At 51.7% G+C, this 23,485-nt stretch overlaps 1 protein-coding gene across 6 annotated transcripts in view; it reads left to right on the top strand.

The window, feature by feature from the left end:
* The window catches only part of Eml1 (EMAP like 1), a 166,192-nt gene extending 144,047 nt beyond the window's left edge, over positions 1-22,145 (top strand). For all 6 annotated transcript variants that reach the window (XM_077799411.1, XM_077799412.1, XM_077799410.1 and 3 more), the window contains 10 exons: positions 859-1,013; positions 3,209-3,334; positions 3,511-3,642; positions 5,427-5,494; positions 7,647-7,735; positions 18,170-18,267; positions 18,368-18,455; positions 19,753-19,848; positions 21,007-21,137; positions 21,691-22,145. In XM_077799411.1, the coding sequence (XP_077655537.1) occupies positions 859-1,013; positions 3,209-3,334; positions 3,511-3,642; positions 5,427-5,494; positions 7,647-7,735; positions 18,170-18,267; positions 18,368-18,455; positions 19,753-19,848; positions 21,007-21,137; positions 21,691-21,816 (1,109 nt within the window). In that variant the 3' untranslated portion in view covers positions 21,817-22,145. The remainder of the gene's footprint in view (positions 1-858; positions 1,014-3,208; positions 3,335-3,510; positions 3,643-5,426; positions 5,495-7,646; positions 7,736-18,169; positions 18,268-18,367; positions 18,456-19,752; positions 19,849-21,006; positions 21,138-21,690) is intronic.
* The last annotated feature ends 1,340 nt before the right edge of the window (positions 22,146-23,485 follow it).

The following is a 23,485-nucleotide window of genomic DNA, read 5'->3' as shown; positions in this document are numbered from 1 at the left end:
GTGTGTGTGTGTGTGTGTGTGTGTGTGTGTGTGTCCTGAAACCATAAAACTGGAATGGAAGAAAGCTGGAGAGTGGTAAGTTAAGTGTACCACCCTAAAGGGTCTTCAGGACCGAGGTGCTGTGAAGGATTAATACGTTATTAGGAGATCTGTTAACAAGCTATAGCAATGAAGTTATAATGGCCGCATAGTTAGAAAATAGTTAGGTAACTTTCCTGGTTCACATAGCCTTGGGCAGACGTCTCTTAATTGCTACAACCAGCAGTGTGTGAGCTGCTCTCGGGGAGCCAGAGCCAGATCCCTGTTGCTGCCCCTGCTACTGCAAGTCGCTGGGGACAAGAGATTCACTCTGGAAAGATGTGCTCAGTTCAGGGCAGGCAACTTGGGGACACTTACCACGGCCAGGAAAATATGTCACCCTAGTTCAGGGATCAGAGAGTTGAGGTCGGGTGAGGTGGAGAGGGACCCCCAGTGGGTCTTCGGAACGAGGTGACTTGTAGACACCCCGCTCCTGGTGCTTGAGGCACTGCTTGCTTAATCCTGGGAACAGTCCTGTGGGGGAGCAGTGGCCTGTTCCCCAAGGTCGACCTGAGGAAGGAGCAGGCTCCTGGCCCAGCAGGCAGCTCACTCGGGGGAAGGCGTGGGCACCAACACGGGCCACGCTCCCAGCCACAACGTGCACCTTTCCCTGACCACAGAGGAGTCCGCTGAGGCTCGCTGGAGACTGTGAGCTTCTAGAAATTGAGTCCTTCGTAGAGTTGAACTCACCACCTCACCCTCTCAGCCCAAGTGAAGTGAGATTGGAGGATGGACTAGGCAAGCCTGTGAACACGCTAAAGGGGCTTCCTGCGTGTCTAGGTACCAACCGCATAAGCCACGCCGTCCAAGGGGCCCACGAGGGCGGCATTTTTGCGCTTTGCATGCTGAGAGACGGCACGCTGGTGTCCGGAGGAGGGAAAGACCGCAAGCTCGTTTCTTGGAATGGAAACTATCAAAAACTTCATAAAACTGAGGTGAGTCGGCAGGCTGCTACAGACTTGTTTTAACCTTAAACTGTTTTTCTGACTCATTTCCTTGTTAGTTTAGAATCCTTAACTTACAGCTTTAAAAATTGTTTAGATGGAATTATATGGAAACAAGGTGTTTTGTTACAATTGTGGAGGCAATTTAAGTACAACTAAAATAAAATTAAATTGATAAAAGTTTGAGGCTAATGGACACTTCATATTTACAGTGTTTTTCTAATAGGGCCAATTTAATTTTCCAGGGGACTATAACCCACATTTTGATTTATCATTCAAGTCTTTCCTGCCTTTTACTAATTTCCAGCCTGTTACTTTGCCAATATTATCATTCTGCACTTAGGTTTATTGAGTATCTACTTTGTGCATGGCTCTCAGCTCAGGGCCAACAGGCTCTGTAGCACTCCGGCTGCTTTGGAGACCTGCTTCATCTCCGGGTTACCTAGGAGCCACCCTGCCTTCCTGGAAGCCAGAGGCAGGAAATTCAATATTCCTCTACACACAAGAGTTTTCCCCCCAGGGTTCCAGGAAATTATGAGCAGACAGAAGGGAAAATTGCCATCACTCTAACGGGTGATGCTCTGCGTCTCTAGTGTAGAGGGTCATGCTGCAGCACTGTTCCAGCTTCTAAGTCAGAGCGCAGTTTTAGTCTGAGAACTTTTTATGCTAAGGTTTCATCAGCACTTGAGTGAACATGCGCTGGATTACTAGTTGTGTTAAATTATAACAGCAAAGGAAGCACCGAAGCCTCATTGGAGGTAACTCGCCATTGTTGGTATCTGACTCCTCTTTGTGTGGGTTGCCATCACCTTTTCCCTAGCCCAGGCCAATGGCCTGCCGGGAAGATAGAGAAAGGGTATGCGGGTGGGCCACTCTCCCTGATCCGGGCCACTATCCCTGAGCTGGCCCACTCTCCCTGAGCCGGGCCACTCTCCCTGAGCCGGGCCAGGCTCCCTGAGCCGGGCCACTCTCCCTGAGCCGGGCCAGGCTCCCTGAGCCGGGCCACTGTCCCTGAGCCGGGCCACTCTCCCTGAGCCGGGCCAGTCTCCCTGAGCCGGGCCACTGTCCCTGAGCCGGGCCACTGTCCCTGAGCCGGGCCACTCTCCCTGAGCCGGGCCAGGCTCCCTGAGCCGGGCCACTGTCCCTGAGCCGGGCCACTGTCCCTGAGCCGGGCCACTCTCCCTGAGCCGGGCCACTCTCCCTGAGCCGGGCCACTCTCCCTGAGCCGGGCCAGGCTCCCTGAGCCGGGCCACTCTCCCTGCGCCGGGCCACTCTCCCTGAGCTAGGCCAGGCTCCCTGAGCCGGGCCACTCTCCCTGAGCCGGGCCACTCTCCCTGAGCTAGGCCAGGCTCCCTGAGCCGGGCCACTCTCCCTGCGCCGGGCCACTCTCCCTGAGCTAGGCCAGGCTCCCTGAGCCGGGCCACTCTCCCTGCGCCGGGCCACTCTCCCTGAGCTGGGCCACTCTCCCTGCGCCGGGCCACTCTCCCTGAGCTGGGCCACTCTCCCTGAGCTAGGCCTGCCGGGCCAAAAGACCCTGTCTTCCTGGAGGGCAAGAACTTCATTCAACTCGTCATAGCAAATCGCCTCAGTGAATGCGTTTTGAATCCTTTTCTTAATATTTGGATAATTTCTGGTGTCCATCAGTATGAACAGTGGATTTCAAAACTAAACAGAGCAACGTCGCCATTTCAAAGTTACAGCAACTCTTACTGGTCCTTATTTTCCAGACCTTATCAACTCTTGCCACAGAAGTCATAACAAGTGAAGAGCAGACTAACCAATTATATCCCTTTATTATTTTGGGGGTCAGAAAAAATACCCCTTTTTTTAAACAACTTGACTTTTGCTGATTCTTTGAAGATATTAAACTGTTTATAGTTTTAGCAGTAAGGTTTGTGTCCAGGGATGGAGCACAGTAGTAGCATGCCTGCCTAGCATGTGCGAGGCCCTGGGTTCAATCCCAGCACTGCAGAAAAAATTAATAAAAATAAATAATAAAAAAGTAAGGTTTGGGTTTCAGTCGTTCACTCCACAGCTGGCTTTGGTGGCTAACCTCTCTCCGTGTGTGCACATGTATATAAAACTGCTGAGTCCTTCCCAGGTGATGGATAAACAAGGACTTTGGATGCTTGAGCTGACAATTTCATAAAATCTGAGATCTTTTCACACCATGCTTTCCAATGCAGATTCCTGAACAGTTTGGCCCAATCCGGACGGTGGCCGAGGGGAAGGGCGAGGTCATCCTCATAGGCACGACTAGGAACTTCGTCCTGCAGGGCACCCTGTCAGGGGACTTCACACCCATCACTCAGGTATGGTTAGCTGAGCGTTCAAGCAAGCTCCAGAAGGAGGCAGTCACTCCTGTGTCCCCCTGAAATGGCCTTGGCAGAGAGACAAATGAGGGATGCACTGAAGGGGCCCGTGCCGTCGTCCCTGCAGGCCCCCGCTGTAGACTGCAGGGTCTCGAAGCTCCTTTGCTTCTTTGCAGGGTCACACTGATGAGCTCTGGGGGCTGGCCGTCCATGCTTCCAAACCTCAGTTCTTGACCTGTGGGCATGACAAGCACGCCACTCTCTGGGACGCTGTCGGCCACCGGCCCGTCTGGGACAAAATCATAGAGGTAAGCATGCGTGCTACACTTCCACCTTTCTGGTAGAAATGTACCTGGAACTTGCTCATTTTCTCTTGCAAGCCAGCCTCCCCCGCTGAGCTCTTCAGAGTCGCGCTGCTCTTCACGTGCCCCGACAGCTCTCGTCCTGCAGTGCTGACGTTCCCCTGAACTCTTAGCAGGTCGAGTTGCTCACGGGTTCTTGGGCGCAGTGTTCTCATTGCCTCAAGTGCTGGAGATGCATGTCATAGGCCGTATTCTGTCTGTGACATGACTCTTGGATAGGCGCTCACAGGTGTACTGAGAACAGTTCAATTCGTCTCTACGTTCTCAGTGTGATGGTAAAGATAAAGCATGAGTTTTAAAGTCAGCATCTCTGTGAACTTTGCAAAAGGAGCACAGATTGCATACCTTTCCCTACACATAAAACAGGCCTGCATTTCTTGAGCACTGGCTGTTTGCCTGCCAGACACTGGATGTATGTTGTCTTAATCCTTGCGGCCACCCTGCAGGTTGAAAATTTTTTTTCTCTCTGATTTCATCAACTAGGAAACTGAAGTTTAGTGAAGTTAAATAACTTGCCAAGGTCACGGATTAGTTGCAGGCCAGTACTTACCCCCACTGGCCAACCCCAGGCTCTGTCCTCAGCACCACACTGTGGAGAGTCGAAGGGACCTCCTGTGTTCTTGCACCCTTGACGATATACACAGCCCCAGCATATTTTTTAATGCCTTGCAGAGTGGCTGGCATCCCCCAGGTGCTGGGTCTGGCTCTCCTCTCTCGACTTTCAGAGAAAGGTTCGATGGGTTGCTGACCACTGTAGCCAGCTGCTGAGCATGGGAGGGACGAGCCGGAGGGGCTCAGCGGTGCTCAGAGAGGGCAGCCTTCCCCGCTGTCTCATCAGCATGACTGCCTCGGGAAGCAGTGACAGTCCCTGCACTTCCCTGCCCCTTCACCACTCAGCTTGACTCGTAAAGGTAGGGGCCGGAGCTGGAAGCCAGCCTGCAGCAAGTCAGCTCCTGGGCCACTGGCCCTGTGACTCTGGACAGGAAGTCGTCACTTCTCTGTACTGCAGTGTCTTCATCTCACAATTGTCAAGAGGCTCAGATTAATGGCCTGCACCAAAGTGCTTTTGTAAATGGTAAAGTGCCAAGGGAAACCTGAGGTCCACGTGTGGGTCGTGGCGGCCTGAGCTCCCACTGAGGAAGAGGCATCTAGAGGATAAAGCCAGAAGCCGCTGCTTCTTTCCAGTCTCTGGAGTCTCTAGTTAATCCACACGCATCTCTGTGCCCTCCACATCCACTCCTGGCCCCTTTGCAGGGGTCAGCTGGTTGTATCTCCAGACAGCTCACTATTTGACCAAGTGACCACTGAGCATAGGGGTCAGCCACGGGGGCCGGCATCTAAACTAGGGCTCAGAAAAAAGAGCATTTCCCTGTTAGTCTCTCATCTGATGACTGTAGATATGAAAGGGGATAAGGCAAAAGGAAAAATTCTGAAAGGATAAAACTTTAGTATTATTGAAATGTGCCAATTGTAATGCATTCCTCTGTCATATAAATAAAAACTTGATTAAAAAATTTAAAAAGATTTATGATACTTAGAAACTTACAAAAAAAAAAAAAAGAAAAGAAAAGAAGAAGTGTGCCACATATCCAGGGGAAGCCATCTTCCTCTGAGGAGAGAAAGGACTTTTCAGATAGAGCCACTGGGCTTGTGGGGGTGGCAGGGCACGGGGGTGTCATGCTGTGGTGCTGTATCTGCCATCAATTTACACTTCCTTTAAAATATTTTAGGATCCAGCTCAGTCTTCTGGTTTTCATCCTTCAGGGTCTGTGGTCGCGGTCGGAACACTGACTGGGAGGTAAGCCCACCCCAGGCGGCCTGTGCTCTCAGAGCCGAGGTCAGGCGCGTGTGCCCCCAGACCCCGCACAGCCAGCTCCCAACTGCGGCTTCTCAGCTCCCAGTGACTCACCAAGAATCAGTCCAAACCCTTAAGGCAGGGGACATTTTGTAAAGCTATAGGTCCTCAATCCTATAAAAATGCCCGGTCCTCAGGCCTCCCCAGAGTCTCCCCCAATCTGCCTCCAGGTTCAGAGGTCTGGACTTTCAGAATTCTGAGAGTGCCCATTCTGAGCCTCCTGTTCAGGTTTGCTAGTGTTCATCTACCGAGCACCTCCGACGTCTGTGTTGGAACCCTGCTTTGCCGCTTGGCAGTGTGTGTCTTTGAGCTGGTCACATGAACTCTCTGAACTTGTTTCCTCTGTCGGTCATGGTGGTACTGCCTGCCTGGCTCTGTCGCACAGGGCTGAAGGGGGCCGTGGTGAAGCGTCCTGCCCTGCGTCCTAACCCGTGACAGCACCTCTAAGTTAGGCACAGGAAGAGCCTCACCACAACAATAAAACAGAGCAATTATAACAAACACGAATTAGGTGGGTGCATCTCTGCAGAAACAGCTAATTGCACCGTGTCCCCCTCTGCTGCCATGACGTGAGGTGACACAGTGCCTGCCTGATGATAAGGGAGGCAGGTGACGCGCACAGAATGGCACATGCTTTAAAACTGCTTATTTCTGGAATTTTCCATTTAATATTTTCAGACCAAGGTTGACCGTGGGTAACTGAAACGGGAAGGAAGACCCAGGGCCGGGCGGGGTGGGCGGGGGCGGGCTGCCCACATGCACTTACTGTGGTTTCACTCAGTACTTGGTGGTTTCCTCCCAGTCTTTCTCCTCGAGAAGTGCACCACTTAGATGCCGTTGTTGTCTGGAGGGTAGAAAGAGAGTGACTGTCCCACAGCATTCACAGGTCATCAGAGTGCGGTTGCACGGCCGCCCTGGTTCGGCCCCCTTTCCGTTTCACTCTCCCAGGCAGCTGGGGCTGGAGCTCAGCAGGCCCCCCTCTGAGCTCCCACCAAGTGCCATCACCTCCCCGTGCACCAGAGGGAGAGCATGCTCAGAACAGGCGGCGGTGTGGGCTTGAGGACGTGGCCCCTCCGTCTGCCCCTCCCTGTTGCTGGTCCCAGGCCAGATGCTCTGATGCTGTCCTTTAGATAGGACATTTCAAAGGCACGTTCCAATCAGCCCAGCCTTGCTATTTGTTACATTCTGGACTCTGTTAAGGTTAAATAACATGTTAAAGATACATAGTTGTTCAAGATGCCAGAAATCAAAGCTGAGAAGCAGCATCCAAACTTCAGGCAGTCCTGACGGGCAGTGGTCAGTGCTGAATGGAAGGCAAGCACACAGCACACAGCAGCCAGTGGTGTCCAGGGTTGAAACTGCAGCCTCGGGTAGCCCACAGCCTTTCAGCCCCGCAGCCCGGTGCCCCACCCACTGCCACCCCTCAGTGTTCAGTCTTCCTGAGGTCCAGCAACCCTGAAGTGGGTGCAGGGTCCCTACCGGGGGTAGGAACCACTCCCAGGTCCATCGCAACTCAACACGGAGCCTGCAGAGGAGACCCCAACTCTAATTCCATGTTTCCATTGGAAACTGGCTGGAGAAGTCCAAGTCAAGGCCTGTCCTTTCGGCTGTCTTCCAGGCTTACTGTCCTTCCGTCCACTCTGGCTGCTCCCTAGCACACAGAAGAGCTAGACTTGACCCAGCTGGCCCAGCCCCTCCTCCTGCACCCGGCTGGCTCAAGTGAGGCTCTGGGTGAGCTCAGCAGGCGGTCCTTGGCCATCCTCTGACCACAGGCTGCAGCACTAGGTGTTGGCCATCTTCCTGTGCAGGGCTCTCTCTCATTTCGTGTGTAAATGACAAAGCACAATACTGAGAGACCACGTCATAGCGCTGAGAACTGAATCTTTCCAGGCCGCTGTGTGCTCTTCCTTTTCAGAGAAGGCTCGTGGGTATCCTGAGGACACTCCTCTGAATGAAACCTGGGAATAAGCTTTCTTACCGAGCCGCCCGGAGTGTCCAGCCCTTCTGATGGACACTTGTTAACGGTCTTGCCCTACCGTCGTGCCCTTATTGACTTTCCCCCTAAACTGCCTCTCTGTTTCTCTTGTTTTAACAGGTGGTTTGTGTTTGACACAGAAACAAAAGACCTGGTCACTGTCCACACGGACGGCAACGAGCAGCTGTCTGTGATGCGCTACTCCCCAGGTGAGAGCTGCCCCTGAGGAAAGCGCCTCGGCCTCCCCAGAGCCACCTGCACCACACAGGAGGGCGGGGTCTCTGGCCTCCTGCGCTGACGAGTGTTAGCTCACCATCATGGAGAATTCTGAGCCTAGTCCACATTAAACAGGACAGCCTAGTGACTCCTGTGCCCACCATGCAGGTCCACGATGGCCAGGGCTTATCGGGGCCCAGCCTCCGCAGCTCCCACCCTTCCTCCCATGACATTGTTTCATGTGTTAACTGTCGCATACATCCCCAGAAGGTGAGGGCTGTGTCTGACAGCTTTCTCAAGGTGTAATTTACAGACTGTTATTTACCCACCACAGTGTACAGCTCAGTGATCCTTAGTGCATTTAGGGTTTTGCAACCATCACTACAATTCAGTTTTGAAACCTTTTCATGCCCCTGAGAAGTTCCCTCTGTACCTATGAGCCATTCATCTTTGCCTGCTGCCCCATTCAAGACAACTACTGATCTTCTCTTTGTCCATATAAATTGTTCTCCATAGTTAATTCCTTTTTAATTGCTGTATAGCATTCCATTTTGACGATATGCCACGTCCCGAATAACGGACGTTTGGATTATTTCTCACTTTCTACTATTGTGAATAATGCTTCTGTGAATATTCAGGTATATATGGCTTTTTGAAGGCATATTTTCATTTCTCTTGGGGAAGTTCCTAGGAGTTGCATCAGTGGGTTGTATGGAGAACTTGTGTTCAGCACACTAGGACACCGTCCAGCTGTTTTTCACAGTGGCAGTTATAATCTCTGTTCCTCCAGCAGTGTCCGAAGGCTCTGGGGTCTCCACCTCCTCCCCGACCCCTGTACTGCCTGTCTCTTGTGGTGGCCATTCTGAGGGAGTGATGTGTTTGCTGTGGTTTTAATTGGCCTTTCCCAAGTGACTGTGGACATTGGGCAATTTTTTATGTGCCCATTTGAGATTCCTAGATTTTCTTTGGTGAAATAACTATTCATGTCTTTTACCCATTTAAAATTAGGTTGTCTGTCTTACCATTGAGTTGCAGGAGTTCTTTCTTCTACATGTAAATTCTTTACCTGATAAAGGCTTCATAAATATTTTCCCCAGCATTGGGCTAGTCCTGCCATTTTCTTGGTGGAGTCTTTTGAAGCACAAATGTTTTTTGTTGTTGTTGTTGTTGTTGTTGTTTTGTGGTTTTTTGTTGTTGTTATTGTTGTTGTTTTGATGAAGTCCAGTGGGTCGTGCCCAGGGTCGGGAAGCCTTCTCCTGTGCTTTCTCTCAGAGGTGTTGAGTTGGCCCATGCATTCAGGTGGGGCCCATTCTGAGTTGCTTCTCGTGGACTGTGATAGCTAAGAGTCAGAGTGTGTCATTCTACACACAGATGTCCCTCGTCCCTACACTGCCTGTTGACAGCAATATCTGTCTCTATTGCATTGTCTTGGCCTTTGTGTCACAGGTGAGTTGACCATAATATGAAGATTTGTCTTTGAGACCCTCGGTTCTGTCCCTCCCCTGTGTGGACCCTGCCCCCTCCACATGGTCAGGACTGTGACTTTGGGTAAGCTTTGGAGCTGACTAGTGTGACTCCTCCAGCTGTTTGGTTACTTGCAAAAGTTCTACTGGTATTTGGGTTCCTTGACATTATACAATATTACACACATTTTAGAATCAGCTTGTCACTTTGTGATTTTAAAAAGCCTATTAGGGGGGCTGGGGCTGGCTCAGTGGTAGAGCACCTGCCTCGCACGAGTGAGGCCCTGGGTTCAATCCTCAGCACCACATAAAAATAAATAAATAAATTATTATATTTTAAAAAATATAAAGTTAGTAGGGTCTTAATAGAAGTTATGTTGAATTTGTAGATCATATAGGGAAATTCTCACCTTGATTGATAAATTGAGTCTTCTAATCCATTTGTATCTCTCCATTTATTTAGATTTTCTTTCTTTCTTTTTTCTTTTTTTTTTTTTTGGCCAGTGGGTGTTAAACCTGGGGCCTCATATATGCTAGCAATTATTCTGCCACTGAGCTACATACTCAGCCCTTTTAAATTTTCTTATTTTGAGACAGGGGCTTGCTCAGTTGCCAAAGCTGGCCTCCAACTTGTGATCCTCCTGCCTCAACCTCCTGAGTAACTGGGATTATGGGTGTGAGCCACCGTGCCCTACACACATCTTCTTTGATTGTTCTCAGGAATATTTTAGTTTTTCATGTACAATTCAAGTCTTGCACTCTCTTTGTTAAATGTATTCCTAAGTTATTTTTATGTTGTGGTGAATGGAATTTTTTTCAGGTTGTTGGTTAGTAGTATATAGAAATAAAATTAAATTTTGCACATGGATCTTATATCCTTTCACCTTTCCAACTTTTTATTAGTTTTAGAGGGGTGGGGGTGGTGACCACTGGGAGTTCTTTATGCCAGGATCACATCATCTGAAAATGACAATTTTTCTTCTTCCTTTCCACTCTGGATGCCTGCAGTTATTTCTCCTTTTCTGTGTTAGGTAGTACCTCCAGTAAAATGTGAAGAGAAGAAGGTCCCTTACTTTGCTGCCCATCTTAGATAAAGCCTCTGTCTCTCATCTTTAGGGATAAGGATGCCCTTCACCTTGATGAGAAAGTCCCCCTCCATTCCTGAGTTGCTCAGGGTTTTGAAGCACAAATGTTTTTTGTTGTTGTTGTTGTTTTGTGTTATTTTTTGTTGTTGTTGTTGTTTTGTGTTGTTTTGTTGTTGTTGTTGTTGCTTTGTTGTGAAGTCCAGTGGGTCAGTTTAGAACGGTGTTAGTTTGTCATATGCTCTGTCTGCATTTATTAAGCTGACCACGTGGTTTTGTGTTTCTTTTTCAATGTGGTGAATTACACGGATTTTCCAGTGTTAAGCCAACTTCAGTTCCTCTGTGAATCCCGCTGGGTCCCGGGGTACAGTCCCTGTTTCATCTTACTGGACCCAATTTGTTAATAGTCTGTGAAGGACTTTTGCAGCCGTGGCCCAGGGGATGTTGCTCTGAGTTCCTTCCTGGTACCTTGGCCTGACGTGGCTGAGGGTCCTGCCAGCCTGGAGGGTGTGTTGGGACCCTCCTTTCCTCTGTTTTCTGGGCTTGTGAAGGTTGCTGTTGTTTCTCGACTACATAGTTGGTGGAACTCACGTGAACTCAGTGGAACCTTCTGGGCTTTTTCTTTGGGGAAGGTTTGTAATTGCTAATTCCATGTCTTTATTTATTATAGGTCTATTGGGATTTCCTGTTTCTTCCTGAGTCAGTTTGGTGGTTTGGGTTTATCTAGGAATTTTTGTTTAACTTGTCTCATTTGTTGGTATAAATCTGTTGGTAGTACTTGCCTGTGTGATCCTTTCCGTGTCCCTAGGTTGGACCTCAGTAACTCATCTTCATCCTTTTTTTTTTTTTTTTAAAGAGAGGGGGGGAGGAGAGAGAGAGAGAGAGAGAGAATTTTTAATATTTATTTTTTAGTTCTCGGCAGACACAACATCTTTGTTGGTACGTGGTGCTGAGGATCAAACCCAGGCCGCACGCATGCCAGGCGAGCGCGCTACCGCTTGAGCCACATCCCCAGCCCTCATCTTCATCCTTGATTCTGGTAACTGGTGCCCTTGCCCTTTTCCCTTGATCGGGCTAGCCAAGGGTTTGCCAATTTTGCTGATCTTTCCAGAAAACCAACTTTTGGCTTCATTGAGTTTTTCTCTGTTATTTTCTGTTTTTTTTCTCTTTTCTGTTCTGATCTTTTTTGTTTTCTTCTGTTCCTTTTTCTTTCTTTCTTTAAGTTTCTGAGGGTGGAGGCTTGGTTTATTTGTTGGAGAACGTTCTTTTCTGGTATAGATATTTAAAGCTATAAATCTTAACTATTGCTTGAGCCACATCTCATGAACTTTGACATGTATTCTCATTTTTATTCAGTTCAAAAGTATTTGCTGATTTCCCCAGTGGTTACTTTTGGGCTTATGAGTTATTTAGAAATGTAATGTCTAATTTCCAAATATCTGTGGATTCCCCATATTTCTTTAAGCTACTGGTTTCTGTTTTCATGTTATCACAGTCATTGAGCAGACTTTGTGTGTCCAGTCACTCTAAATACATTGAGGAGTGTCTTGTGGCCTCCTCGTGGCCTGTCCTGGGATAGGTTCCCTGGACACTTAAGTCGAGTGAGTACCCTGCAGTCCTGGGCGGAGTGTTCTAGGTAAATCAGCTCGGACCAGCAGTTGGTAGTGTTGTTCATGGCCCCGTCCTGCTGATTCAAGGCCCCTGTCCTGCTGATTTGCTAGTTGCCCTGCAGTGGTTGGGAGTGATGGATTATGGTCTCGTTGTGTTGTTGCTGTCACTTCTCAGGTCTTTCTGGTTTGCTTCATGTAGTTGGAAGAGCCCCTAGACAGCAGTGCATTTAAACACCTGTAGCCAGCCAGGCCTCCATCCGTTGCCAGTGGGCCTCTGTGCAGGCGGGAGAGGAAATTCAAAGTTCAGGCCCTACAAACCCAGCAGGTGTGCTTCCACCTGCTCTGTATCTGTGCAGCCTCCATGTGGCCAGGAGGCCCCGTATAGCCAGGGACCTCTCCAGCCTCCACTGTGCACACTACAGTGTCCCCCACCCACCCCAGACCATGTTTACCCCAAGCACAGCCACCATCTCAGGCTAGTAGAGCTGCTGGCCCTCCCCGCTGAGCCACCTGGAGACCGTCCCTTCCATCCACAGTGCTGCTGGGCCTCCATGTCACCCAGGGCTTCACAGTGAGAGACCTGCTTTGGTCACAGCTGTGAAGCTGCTGTCCCCAGAGGCTGCTCCTCCCTGGCGTAACTTTGGTGCCAGCTGAGCTGCTGGGATTGGATGAGGACAGCCCGGGAAGCGCTCCACAGGCTCACCCTGTCCTTCCCTGCCGTGCAGCACACACACCCTCAGACCGCCTGCCGTTCTGGCTTTGGTCGATTTCCAGATTGCTGAATGGGTTCTGGTGAGCTTTGCCCAGGGTTGTCGGGGCCTTGAAGGAGAGGGTTCCCAGCCTCCCACCTGGCCGTAGCACCAAGCCTACCCTCTAGAGTGCCAAGTCACCACGCCATGGTCTCCTCCTCACGCCAGATTAACACAACTCCCTCAGCTTCACCAGAGGTCCGGGTGGTGCTCAGTCCAACACTCGCTCTTTTCCACAGTTGTTTATATCAGGACCCAGAACAAGGCCATTGTGGTCCTTGGCCAATGGGTCTCCGAAGTCCCTGCTGATCCAGAGGTGCCCCCCGCCACGGCAGCTGAAGAGCTGCCCCTCCCCTTGGGTTTTCCACTCTGCGTTTGCTGACCGCATCCCTGAGGGAGGCTTGACATGTCCCTCTGTGCCCCCATTTCCTCAGAGTGACTTGGGATCCTGAGGTGTGAGACCCTCGGGAGTCTCTCCTGCAGGCCGTGTGGTTGGCTTGGCTCTCTCTGTGTCACTGGCAGCTGCTGATGCCCATCGCCTTCTCCCGTCAGGGGTTGCCAGCCGTCCACGTGCCACCTTGGCTTTTCTTCTTCACTTATTAGATGCATTAGTTCTGTTCAGAGAAACCTCCCTCTGCCACAGTGGAGCTCTTATGGGGAAGTCAGAATAAAGTGTTGGTTTCCCTCGTTTTGCTTCTAGTTTCCAAGACAGTGAGTGTTCCCTCAGTGGCCGTCAGTGGTGGCATTTATGTTACTTGCTGTTTCAGACTATTGTAGTTACAACAGGTGGGACAGTTGTGTGTCACTGGCCAGGGGAAGGCACTTCAGTTGGTTCCTGAGCCTTTGGATTGACCTTGGAAGCCTCAGACACTTGTTCCCTGGCATGGCACCTTGTTCCAGGGTCATCTTGGACTTTCTTGCCTCAGACCCCTCTGAACCATTTCTCCAAGGTGCCTTTAGCTCTTTTTATGTCTGAAGTGAGGCTTGGGGGTCACAGTGTGGGTGTCAGGGGTGCTCATGGCTCCCAGGGGGTGACTGCTTCTGAGCCTTCCCATGGTCCTGGTTGCACCTTCGGATAGTCTTTTTCTGTGAGACACAGGCTGCTCGCCTGTGGTATCAGTCTTGGAAATAGCAGTTTGGGGTCCTGGAAATGCTGGCCTGATTCAACTGCTGCTACCTGGAGGAATCTTATTTTCCAGCTGATTGACAGTGTCACCTCTACCTCGCGGCGAGTGCCTCCTCCTCTTGTGAGAGCCCTAGAGAGTGCATCTTTTGGATGCTCTTTCCTTGGGCCAGAAGAAAGTTCTAACCTCTCACCTCCACAGACAGCTACCCAGCGCCCTGGGAGCCTCTGCTCCTCCTTGGTGAGGAACCTCTGGAGCTAGAAAGCCCTTCATTTGTGCCTTCTGAGGTGTCGCCTTCCTGTCTGTCGATTGTGGCCAATGTTCTGCCTGCTCGTGTGAGCGCCTCATTGTTTTCAGAGTTACTCTGGACCTCTGCTGAGCACAGGAGGACCTCGGCACAGCTTGCCTTCCCAGAAGGCCCTGCTGTCCATTCAATCCCATGTAGCTTTCCGGGCCTTTGGAGACCTCCATTTTCCCTCAGTGACACCAGTGACCATCCCAGGAGACCAGAGTGCTCTTTCTGCTGGAAGCCCTGCATCCTGGACTTCCGGTTGTGGGCTGCAGGCTGTGTGGGGCAAAGGTGAGAGCTCTGGGCCAGGCCCAGGCTCCTGAGGGGAGCAGTGCCTCCTTGTTAGCAAGCATCCTTCTCAAAACAGATGGCAAGCGACTTTTAGGCTCCCACGGAGGAGGAGTGAATGTGCCCTCTGGAGAGCGGAGCACTGAGCAGACGCTCGGGAGACGTGATGTCATTGGCAGCCTGGGCAGCCGTGAAGGCCCCTGGAACAGCCCAAGCAGTGAACTCAGACTCTTGGGGAGTGGCCCAGGGTCCCTTACTGGTAGGGACCCCACTGCACACAGCACTGACTGCACCACAGAGCAGGCACTCGGTAAATACCAGTTGCATGCCCGAGTGCAGATTCCAGCATGTGCACCTGCTGCCTGGAGGTGCATATACCCTTTAGACCCAGAAGGAAGGCGGCACCAGGTGTCCAAGCACAACAGCCACTGCCAGAGGACCCAGCAGCCTGCTGTTGAGATCTCAGCCTAGACCCTCAACACATCCCTGGGCCTGCTAAGAAAAGAAGCTGTCCTTCAATCAGGGGGGCCTCTCCTCCTTCCCTCAGTCTCAAGAAGGTTCTGGATCTTGTGCTGGCAGCTGAGGGAAGAGCAGTCAGTGGAGCTGTGGCGGGATGGCAGCCGGGGGGTGGTCTGCTGCCTCACAGGTGCTCTTCAAGGCTGACGTTGGGTGTGTGGGTCCTGGTGACTGAGACGTTACCTCATTCACAAAGTCAAGCCAGATGGTCGCCCTTGAGCAGTGGGATTAACCGTGAGCACAGCAGAGAAGACCCTTGTCACCTGCCTCAGCTGTGGGTGAAGAAGGAGTTCAGAAGCCAGTCCTGGAACTGCAGGAGCAGGCTGGGGCTGAGCAGGCGGGTCCTGGGGCATGAGAACCACCAGAGGGTCCGGCATCCTGCCTAGCCCAAGAGCACAAACCACGAGGGTGTCTGTGGGCATCTGCCGTCTCCGCCACACGTCATCAGCTGGTTTTCACTTCTGAAGCATTTTACCTACGGTGGTCTTGGGCTATGAGATGAATTATTTTTGCGTCCATAGTTGGCTAAATCGTTGGCAAGATGCCAGCCCCCTGGGGGTCACTGAAGACAGAAGCAGAGTCTGGGGATTCTTGTGCGAGACACGCACCAGCCTCTTTATGAGTAGACAGAACACATTTTGATTGGATTAAAGTTTTATACTTTTTAAAGAACAGACATAGGAAGACAATAACGTCCAGGGCTGTCAGTCAGCTGCACACACCTCTCGGACTCTCCTGGTCTCAGCCCGTGGCGGGAGGATGGCTCTCTGCGAGTGAGGACAAGCGTGGTCACAGGGCACCACGGCCATTTGCTCTGTTCTTAGTCTCATCCCCCAGCCTTTGAGCCGTGGGTTCTTCTGCTTCTGCTAGGACGAGTCAGGACCCGGCGCTCACCATGTCACTTCCAGCCTCAAATTCACCTCTCCCGCCTGGCCTGAGCCCTGCTAGGATGTGGGCCCTGCCCACCAGCCAGCCTCTCTCCTCTGCCACATGGTGTCCCACACTCCCATGCCAGAGTGCCTGGAGGGAGGGCGCCCTGCCATGGAGACCTGTGCCATCCTGTCCCTGAACGGTGTCCCCCACCCCAGCACTCCCCTGTCCATGCCATGGTGAGGCACATGTTCAGCTTCCAGGCCAGCAGGTCAGCGTCTTTGCCACCTGGGTCACTTTGCCTCTCAGAGACCGCTGAGAGACAGAACCTGTTTTCTTGCTTGCAGCCCAGACTAACTGCACCCTCTGTGAGGCACTGTCAGGTGCCCAGGCTCTGTGCCAACAGCCCCGGCAGGACAGGCTGGTCCACCAGGAAAACGGCCACCCCACCTCTTCTGGGTGAGGGCCCTGGCTCTGTCTCCTGGAGTTCTCCAGCTGATTCTCATCTTGACCAAAGAGCAGCTTAGTGGGATAGGCTTAGGAACCAGATAGTCCCTGGGCAAGCTGGGTGAGGCCCAGAGCCTGTGGGGAGAGGAAGGCTGGTGACAGGAGAAGCCGATGGTGCCTAGGCACATGCAGCCTCTGTTAGCCTGTTGACTGACCCTGGCTGGTTTAGTTATTAGCCAGACACTTGGTTTTATTCCAGATCTCCCAACTCCCGACGGGGTATGTCCTGACAGACCCACCACTGCATGAAAACACTGTAAGCTGGGACACCTTGGCTTAACGGCACGGCATGCTAGAGTGCCGTTGTCACAGCTGCCCCACATCCCAAGAGAGCCACAAGCCATGTAGCATCAGCCCCAGCAAAGATCAAAATTCCAAGTGTGGTCTCTACCAGACACTTGGCACTTTCTCACCATCTGTGATAGTGGTGGCTTAAGTATTCCCCAGAAGCCCCGGGGTTGAAGGCTGGTCCCAGCTGATGGTGCTGCTGGGAGCTGGGGAGTCTTCAGGAGGTGGGTGGGCCTGGTGGGCCGAGGTTGGGTTGTTGGAGGCAGGCCCCTGAGGGGATGTTGGGACCTGCTTGCTCCTCTCCCTCTTTGCTTCCTGGCTGCCAAGAGGTGAGCAGCTTTGCTTCACAACACACTCCACCATGATGCTATGTCTCACCACAGGCCCAAAGCAGCAGCCAAGAGACCATGGACTAAAACCCTGAAACCACGAGCCAAGATAAATCCTTCCTCCTTTTAGTCATCTCAGGTGTCTGAAAGCCGTCAGAAAGCCAACTAACGTGACATTAGAACTTAGAAAAGCCACAGAGTGCGTCCGTCATGAGTGGAGACCATCTGAATTATGAGTCTCCTGCAGCCGCCGTGGGAGTGGAGAGAGCCCACTGCCCTCCGTTACATCCGGGGCATCTGTGTGGCTCCAGGTCACCACCACTGACATTGCACTGCCTTGTGTCCTTCCCTTGGCCCCTGCTGAGGACCCGTCTCCCGGCCTAGTGCTGTCCCTGTGAGAGAGAGGGAGAGAGAGAGAATTTTTCAGTATTTATTTTTCAGTTTTTGGTGGACACAACATCTTTATTTTATTTTTTTTATGTGGTGCTGAGGATTGAACCCAGCACCCCGCGCATGCCAGGTGTGAGTCTTCCTCCCCTTGCATAGCGCTCAGAGTGCTCTTTGCCGGCCAGGAGGCCAAGTCACGGTGAGCTCCTTCCCTGTCACCTGGCACAGCAGCTAGCCTGATGGGCAAGGCTTTCCATGGCAGGAACTGCGGCAAAGAAGGCGCCAAGGATGGCCCCTGGGAAGAGAGGCGGGACGGGCTGGGAAGAGCCTTTTCGGTCACCAAGGAGGCCATGGGCAGAGCAGCCCTAGAAGGAGTCAGTCTCCATCCTGCGTGGCTGGGAAGGGGTGACAGGGAAGGGTTCTGTGAGACTGCATAAACTTATATTTTAAAAGTGTACAAGAGGGCTGGGGATGTGGCTCAAGCAGTAAAGAGGGCTGGGGATGTGGCTCAAGCCTGGCATATGCAGGGCGCTGGGTTCAATCCTCAGCACCACATAAAAAAAAATAAAGATGTTGTGTCCACCAAAAACTGAAAAATAAATACTGAAAAATTCTCTCTCTCTCTCTCTCTCTCTCTCTCTCTCTCTCTCTCTCTCTCTCTCTCATATCTCTCTCTCTTTTAAAAAAAAAAAAGTGTACAAGAAGATTTTATAAGTTGTTACCAGGCTCTATAATTTGGTCAGGTGTGGATTTTTCCAAGGGTAACTTCAGAATTGGTTCAGGACTCGTTCAAAAACAAATCCTTCTCTTTGAAATAATCCACGGGGCTGTTTGGCCTCGGTCTCTGCTGGCGCTGGCGTCGTTCCTTCTGGTGAACTGAGTGCTTGCTGTGACACTTGCCCTCTCCTCTGTCCTGCTCCTGCAGATGGGAACTTCTTAGCCATCGGCTCTCATGACAACTGCATCTACATCTACGGAGTCGGGGACAACGGGAGGAAGTACGCGCGGGTTGGCAAGTGCTCGGTAGGTACCCGCGTCTGCCGACAGGAGCGCGGCATTCCCGTGCCACATGCTGCCAGGCAGGGTGTGTGCCAGTGTGCCACTCATCAGCTGTCCTCCCCAGGGTCACTCCAGCTTCATCACCCACCTGGACTGGTCTGCAGACTCTCAGTACCTCGTGTCCAACTCCGGGGACTACGAAATCCTTTACTGTGAGTAACAACCCAGGAGGTATCTACATCTAGGTCACATGGGACGGTCGCAGTGAGACCAAATGGGCCCACAGGGCTCAAGCCTATGGTGTCCTCCCCAGGCCTCGGTTTCCTCCTCTGTAAGATGGAGGAGTTGCACCACCTCCCTGACCTTCCTGGTGCTGAGACACAGGGTTCAGGCTGGCGTGGGCCGTCTCTAGGAGGAGAGGCTGGGCCCCGCTGGAGAGGCTGAGTTGGGCAGTTGTGGGATGAGAATGAGGTCTGCAGCTGTCACAGCAAGAGTGGCCCTGGTAAAGGTGTCACCCAAAGCAGGTGGGTGCCACAAAGTCCCCAGGACCTCCTCCTCCTCCTTTCCCAGCCTCCCGCTGGCCAGTCCATGGCTGAAGGAGACCTAGGGCTGGGTGATAAAGGGTGGTGCTTACTGAGCACCTAGGACCTGCCGTGCACTAGCTCCTCAGACACTACCTGGCCCCTGCTCTGGGCTAAGCAGAGGGGATCATGGAGTGTGAGGAAGGCCTGGCCTCCACCCCATTGGAAGCAGCTGGAAAGTTCAGTGTTATTACCTACATTTCCTCCTGATCCACAGCACTTTCTGGCTCATCCCTTTTACAGAGAGGAGTTTGGGGCTCAGGTACGGGCCGTGGGCCCAGAGCTGGTGGGTGGGGAGGAGGTCAGCCACCCGGGCATGTTGGCCTCTTGTTGAGCCAGGACAGGCAGGCACTGGGCAAGCAGCACTACAGGCCTGAGCCTCCCTACTTGGTCCCCCAGCTCCTTCCCCAGGTCCTGCCCAACACAGGCACAGGGGCCTGTGCTGGTTTGGGGGGACAGTCTCTGAGTCTAGAACCTTCTCAGACACTCTCATTCCCCAGTGGTCAGAGCTCATCTGAGGGACAGTTATGTCACCTGGGAGTCTCTGGGCTCTTGGGGAGACTGGTTTCCATTTGTTTCCAGTTCCAACTTGGAGCCCCAGGTGCTGAGGCTGTTGGAGGGTGTTAGGGAGGTCTGGGCAGCCCGACCCCAGAGGCAGGGTGGGGTTCAGGTCTCCAGAGGGGTCCTGGGCAGCAGAGGCCTGAGGACCAGAAAAGCCAGACTGTGGGAATAGACTTGGGGGAGGAGATGGGAAGAAAACAAAGAAGAAGCCTACACTGAGCCTGGAACTTGGTCTCTATTCCCAGACAGTCCCCATGGGGTGAACGTGGGGGTGTCCCCTGCTGGGGCGCAGTCCTGAGGACTCAGGCTTACCCAGGGAGAGCTGGGGGCTTGGATTAAGTGTCACCAGACCATTGGCCTTTTCCAGGGGTCCCCTCTGCTTGCAAGCAAGTTGTAAGTGTGGAGACTACGAGAGACATTGAGTGGGCTACCTATACCTGCACTTTGGGATTCCATGTCTTTGGTAAGTTCTGCAGGTGTTTGAACACAAGACGTGTCTACTTTTAGGATATTTTTCTAATAGTTATGAAGCCTCGTAGTCTCCAGTCTTGTCAAATTGCTCGGCTTCAGTGTGTGCCCACCAGACACCCCTTCAGCTCCCTGGAAAGGGCCAGAGTGACCTGGCCATGCCCAGCTGGGCAGAGCTAGAGAAATGGGCTTTTACCCCTTTTCCATGATACAGAACAGGTGCTGAGATAGTTCTCTAGAATCTTCCACATCAGGTTGTGTCAGACACACCTAAATGAACCACGTGGCACTCCTTGTTATTTGTTAGGGTTTGACATTTTTTGGTCCTTAAACTAAATACTGCACTTTTGTTTAAGTTCAGTTTAGGAATATATTCATGAATATCCTAAAATAAATTGCCACAATTGAGTAGAAAAAAAGGAAAAGTAGTATTGTCATCTTTTTTGAGAGACCACAAGTCTATAGCTTGGTAAGAATTCACAGCCTCCTTGGTTCTGTTGTTTTACCATTTTCTGGTGTTTAACACTAAGAGCCCCTCTGTCTTCCCTAGAATGCCAGCTGAGAAGCCGACATGCATCCAGCTCTCTTATGCCCAAAGTTTCTGGAACCAAAAGGGTTTCCCAGAGCAACAGTCAGACAATGGTGTCTGCCCACCACCTGGACACAGGGCTCTGGAGCCCTAGTCATTGAGTGGCACCCACAGGCACACCTACCCGGCAGCCAGCAGACAAATGGCAGCCCTCAAAACAAGCACCAAGGAACATCTGGAAGGCACACAGGCCCAGGGCTAACCAGTTCTGGAAACTTTCACATGTAAAGAGTAACCCCCCAAAAAAGGAAACTGTAACCTTGGGGACTAGTCAGCCTCCATCATATGAGGAAAAGGTGGGAAAGGTGTTGTGTCCAGAGGGGCCTTAGAGAGGTGGGCACCAGAAAGCCTGCCATTGATCCCCACTCAGCACCGCAGGGCTGTGGGGAAGGGCTTCCTGAGACCAGCCCGAGTGGGTGAACCTGAACCCCGAGGAAAGGCCCCGCTCAGGCCGAGCCCCTGCCTCTGAAGCAGCGCCTCGAGGCAGCTCTGCAGTGGTGACACCCGGGGCCTGCTCCTGTGCCCTGCCTCTGGTGTCTCAGTGCCGACTGTGGTCTGTTTCAGGAGTGTGGCCAGAAGGCTCGGATGGAACTGACATCAACGCCGTCTGTCGGGCCCATGAGAAAAAACTGCTGTCAACGGGCGACGACTTTGGCAAAGTGCACCTCTTCTCCTACCCCTGCTCTCAGTTCAGGGTGAGGAGGTGTCCTCGCTAGTCTCCTCCCTCGCGGCCACCATGTAGATGTGACACTGCTCACGTCAGCTCTGAGCACCTACGCAGCTCCCCACTGGAAAAACCGCAGGGCCGCAGAGCCCTGCAGGTCCACGGTCACCTGTGCAGCTTCTGCACCTCCTCCCTCTCCCACCCATGCTCCCTATGTCCCAGCCCTGCTGAGCCCACCCCATGCCGGGAGCCCCCCCCCTTCTCCTGCAGCCAGGAGACCCTCCCTGCTGCCCCAGCAGCCAGTCAATCCTGCTTCTGGGTGGACCCCTGCCTGGCGCCACCTTCTGATACTTGAGGTACCTCGGCCTAGGGCATCACTTGGCTCTTCCCCACCAGACCACAAGGACTCCATGGAGTTTGTGTCTGTGTCCCTCCTGTGTCCGGCACCCCCAGCAGGTGCCCGGATGAGAGCTTCTGCTTGAGGAAGAACATGATGGGGTCCAGGACTGAACCTAGAATTCTGGTACTTTCTGATTCCACTCCTGCTTTACAGTAAGCTTTTTTCTCTGTGTCATCGTTTCCAGGCTCCAAGCCACATATACGGCGGACATAGCAGCCACGTCACCAACGTCAACTTCCTCTGTGAAGACAGCCACCTCATCTCCACGGGCGGGAAGGACACAAGCATCATGCAGTGGCGAGTCGTGTAGGCCCTGCGGGAGCCGCGCGAGCAGATCGCACCCAGGAGACACAGATTTGCGTTCCACTTGGTCACTGTGATTTCTGTTTTGTCTAAAAATTCTTACAACCTCAGGAAAACTATCCCTCTACCGGTTACCTTAGCTTAGGGAGTCCGCGAGCGCCCTGCCAGAGAGCGGTCCCCTTTCCGCTTTTCTTGTATAATATATAAAACTGTGCACATGGCATATAGAAAAGGTCCCAAGGTCTACGTGACCGTGGCATCAACAGAAGAAACTGGTGTCACTTTTCTATGAACTTTTCAAAAATGGTCACAGAATGCCTTTTAAAATATTGTACATAGTCTTCACTGTTCCACCATCTAGCTTGCTAAGTCCAGTGTCAGTGATGACGAGGTACTGAACTTGACCGCCATTCACCAAATGGTCCTTGAGAAGAGTGAACACTGATTTTGCACAGATGGATTGGGAAATGCAGATATGAGACTTTCTTTGGTTACGTTTTCTAAGATGTCGTTCTGGTCCCCCGTGGGGAGGCTGGTGATAGAGGCTCGTTTCCTCTATGGGCGCCTGTGCTTCAGACCAACTGTCGCAGCAGGGCACACGGGCGCAAGAGTATGCGACTTAGACTGTCGTCCTAGCCACTCGCAGTCGGCCTCTGAGCACCTCTGTGAACCACAGCCCCTCTGCTCCCGCTCCCGCTCACGTACCCTGATCAGCGGCAAGACGCTCAGCCGCCTTCCCCTGTGTGTTAACTGGCATGATATGGTGTTGTGCTTGTAGGATGCTAGCAGCTCATGACAGACCCTCACGGCTAGTTCCACTGCTTTACGCTTACGGACATTGTACATGTGTATTTTACGACCAAGTAGACCAAGCCGAGGAGGAATCTTCTCTGTGTCCTGTCAACCCAAGGGGAGACGTCTCAGAAGGCTCCAGGCATGAAGGCAGCTTCTTCTGTCTTTTGTGCGTGGCTGGCTCCCAACAGTATGGAGTAAGACCGTGTCCTGATGAGTAAGACGCAGGTGGTGTCAATCTGTCAAGAAGGCCTTATCCATTGTGGGACAGATTGAAATTCATTGTTTACATTGGGGAATATATCTTGGATTTTTAAATAGAAGAGTAATAAACCAACTTAAGAACAAATATTAAGATTTTTACTCATTCTAGGCAAGTGAGTGAATGGCGTCATCTGAATGCCACGGCACTGGATGTTTTCAGTGGCTGATTAGGTGTGACGTTTGGAAATAGTCTTCGTGACATCTCCAGCCTGCCATGGCAGTGCAGGCACCTGTAAGCAACATGTATTAAAGATGACTGTTTGTATTATCCTTATCAAATATATTCTATAATGAAATAAAACTTGAAAAGTGGATTTCTTATTGACCTATATTCGTGAAAGTATATACATTAAAATATTTAAAATTAGATGCGATTCATACTATATTCTGTCTCACATACAGATTGTTGTCTTCACCTGGGTCGTTTGCAGACAGAACTGTTTTTTCCTATGGAGGGGAAGCATTCATCAGATGAGATGGCTCTGGAGATGTGGCTTGATCACAAGCCCATTGTTAGTTCCCTTTGTTATGCAAACACTGGTGAAAAGCAATTAGTCCTAAATGGATAATTGAAGGAATAATGAGCTATAAGGATGGGAAAGAGATCCATTATGGACTTG

Source organism: Urocitellus parryii, chromosome 6 (assembly GCF_045843805.1).
Source record: "Urocitellus parryii isolate mUroPar1 chromosome 6, mUroPar1.hap1, whole genome shotgun sequence".
In the NCBI taxonomy this organism is placed as follows: domain Eukaryota; kingdom Metazoa; phylum Chordata; class Mammalia; order Rodentia; family Sciuridae; genus Urocitellus; species Urocitellus parryii.
This window is presented reverse-complemented; position numbering and strand designations above follow the sequence as displayed.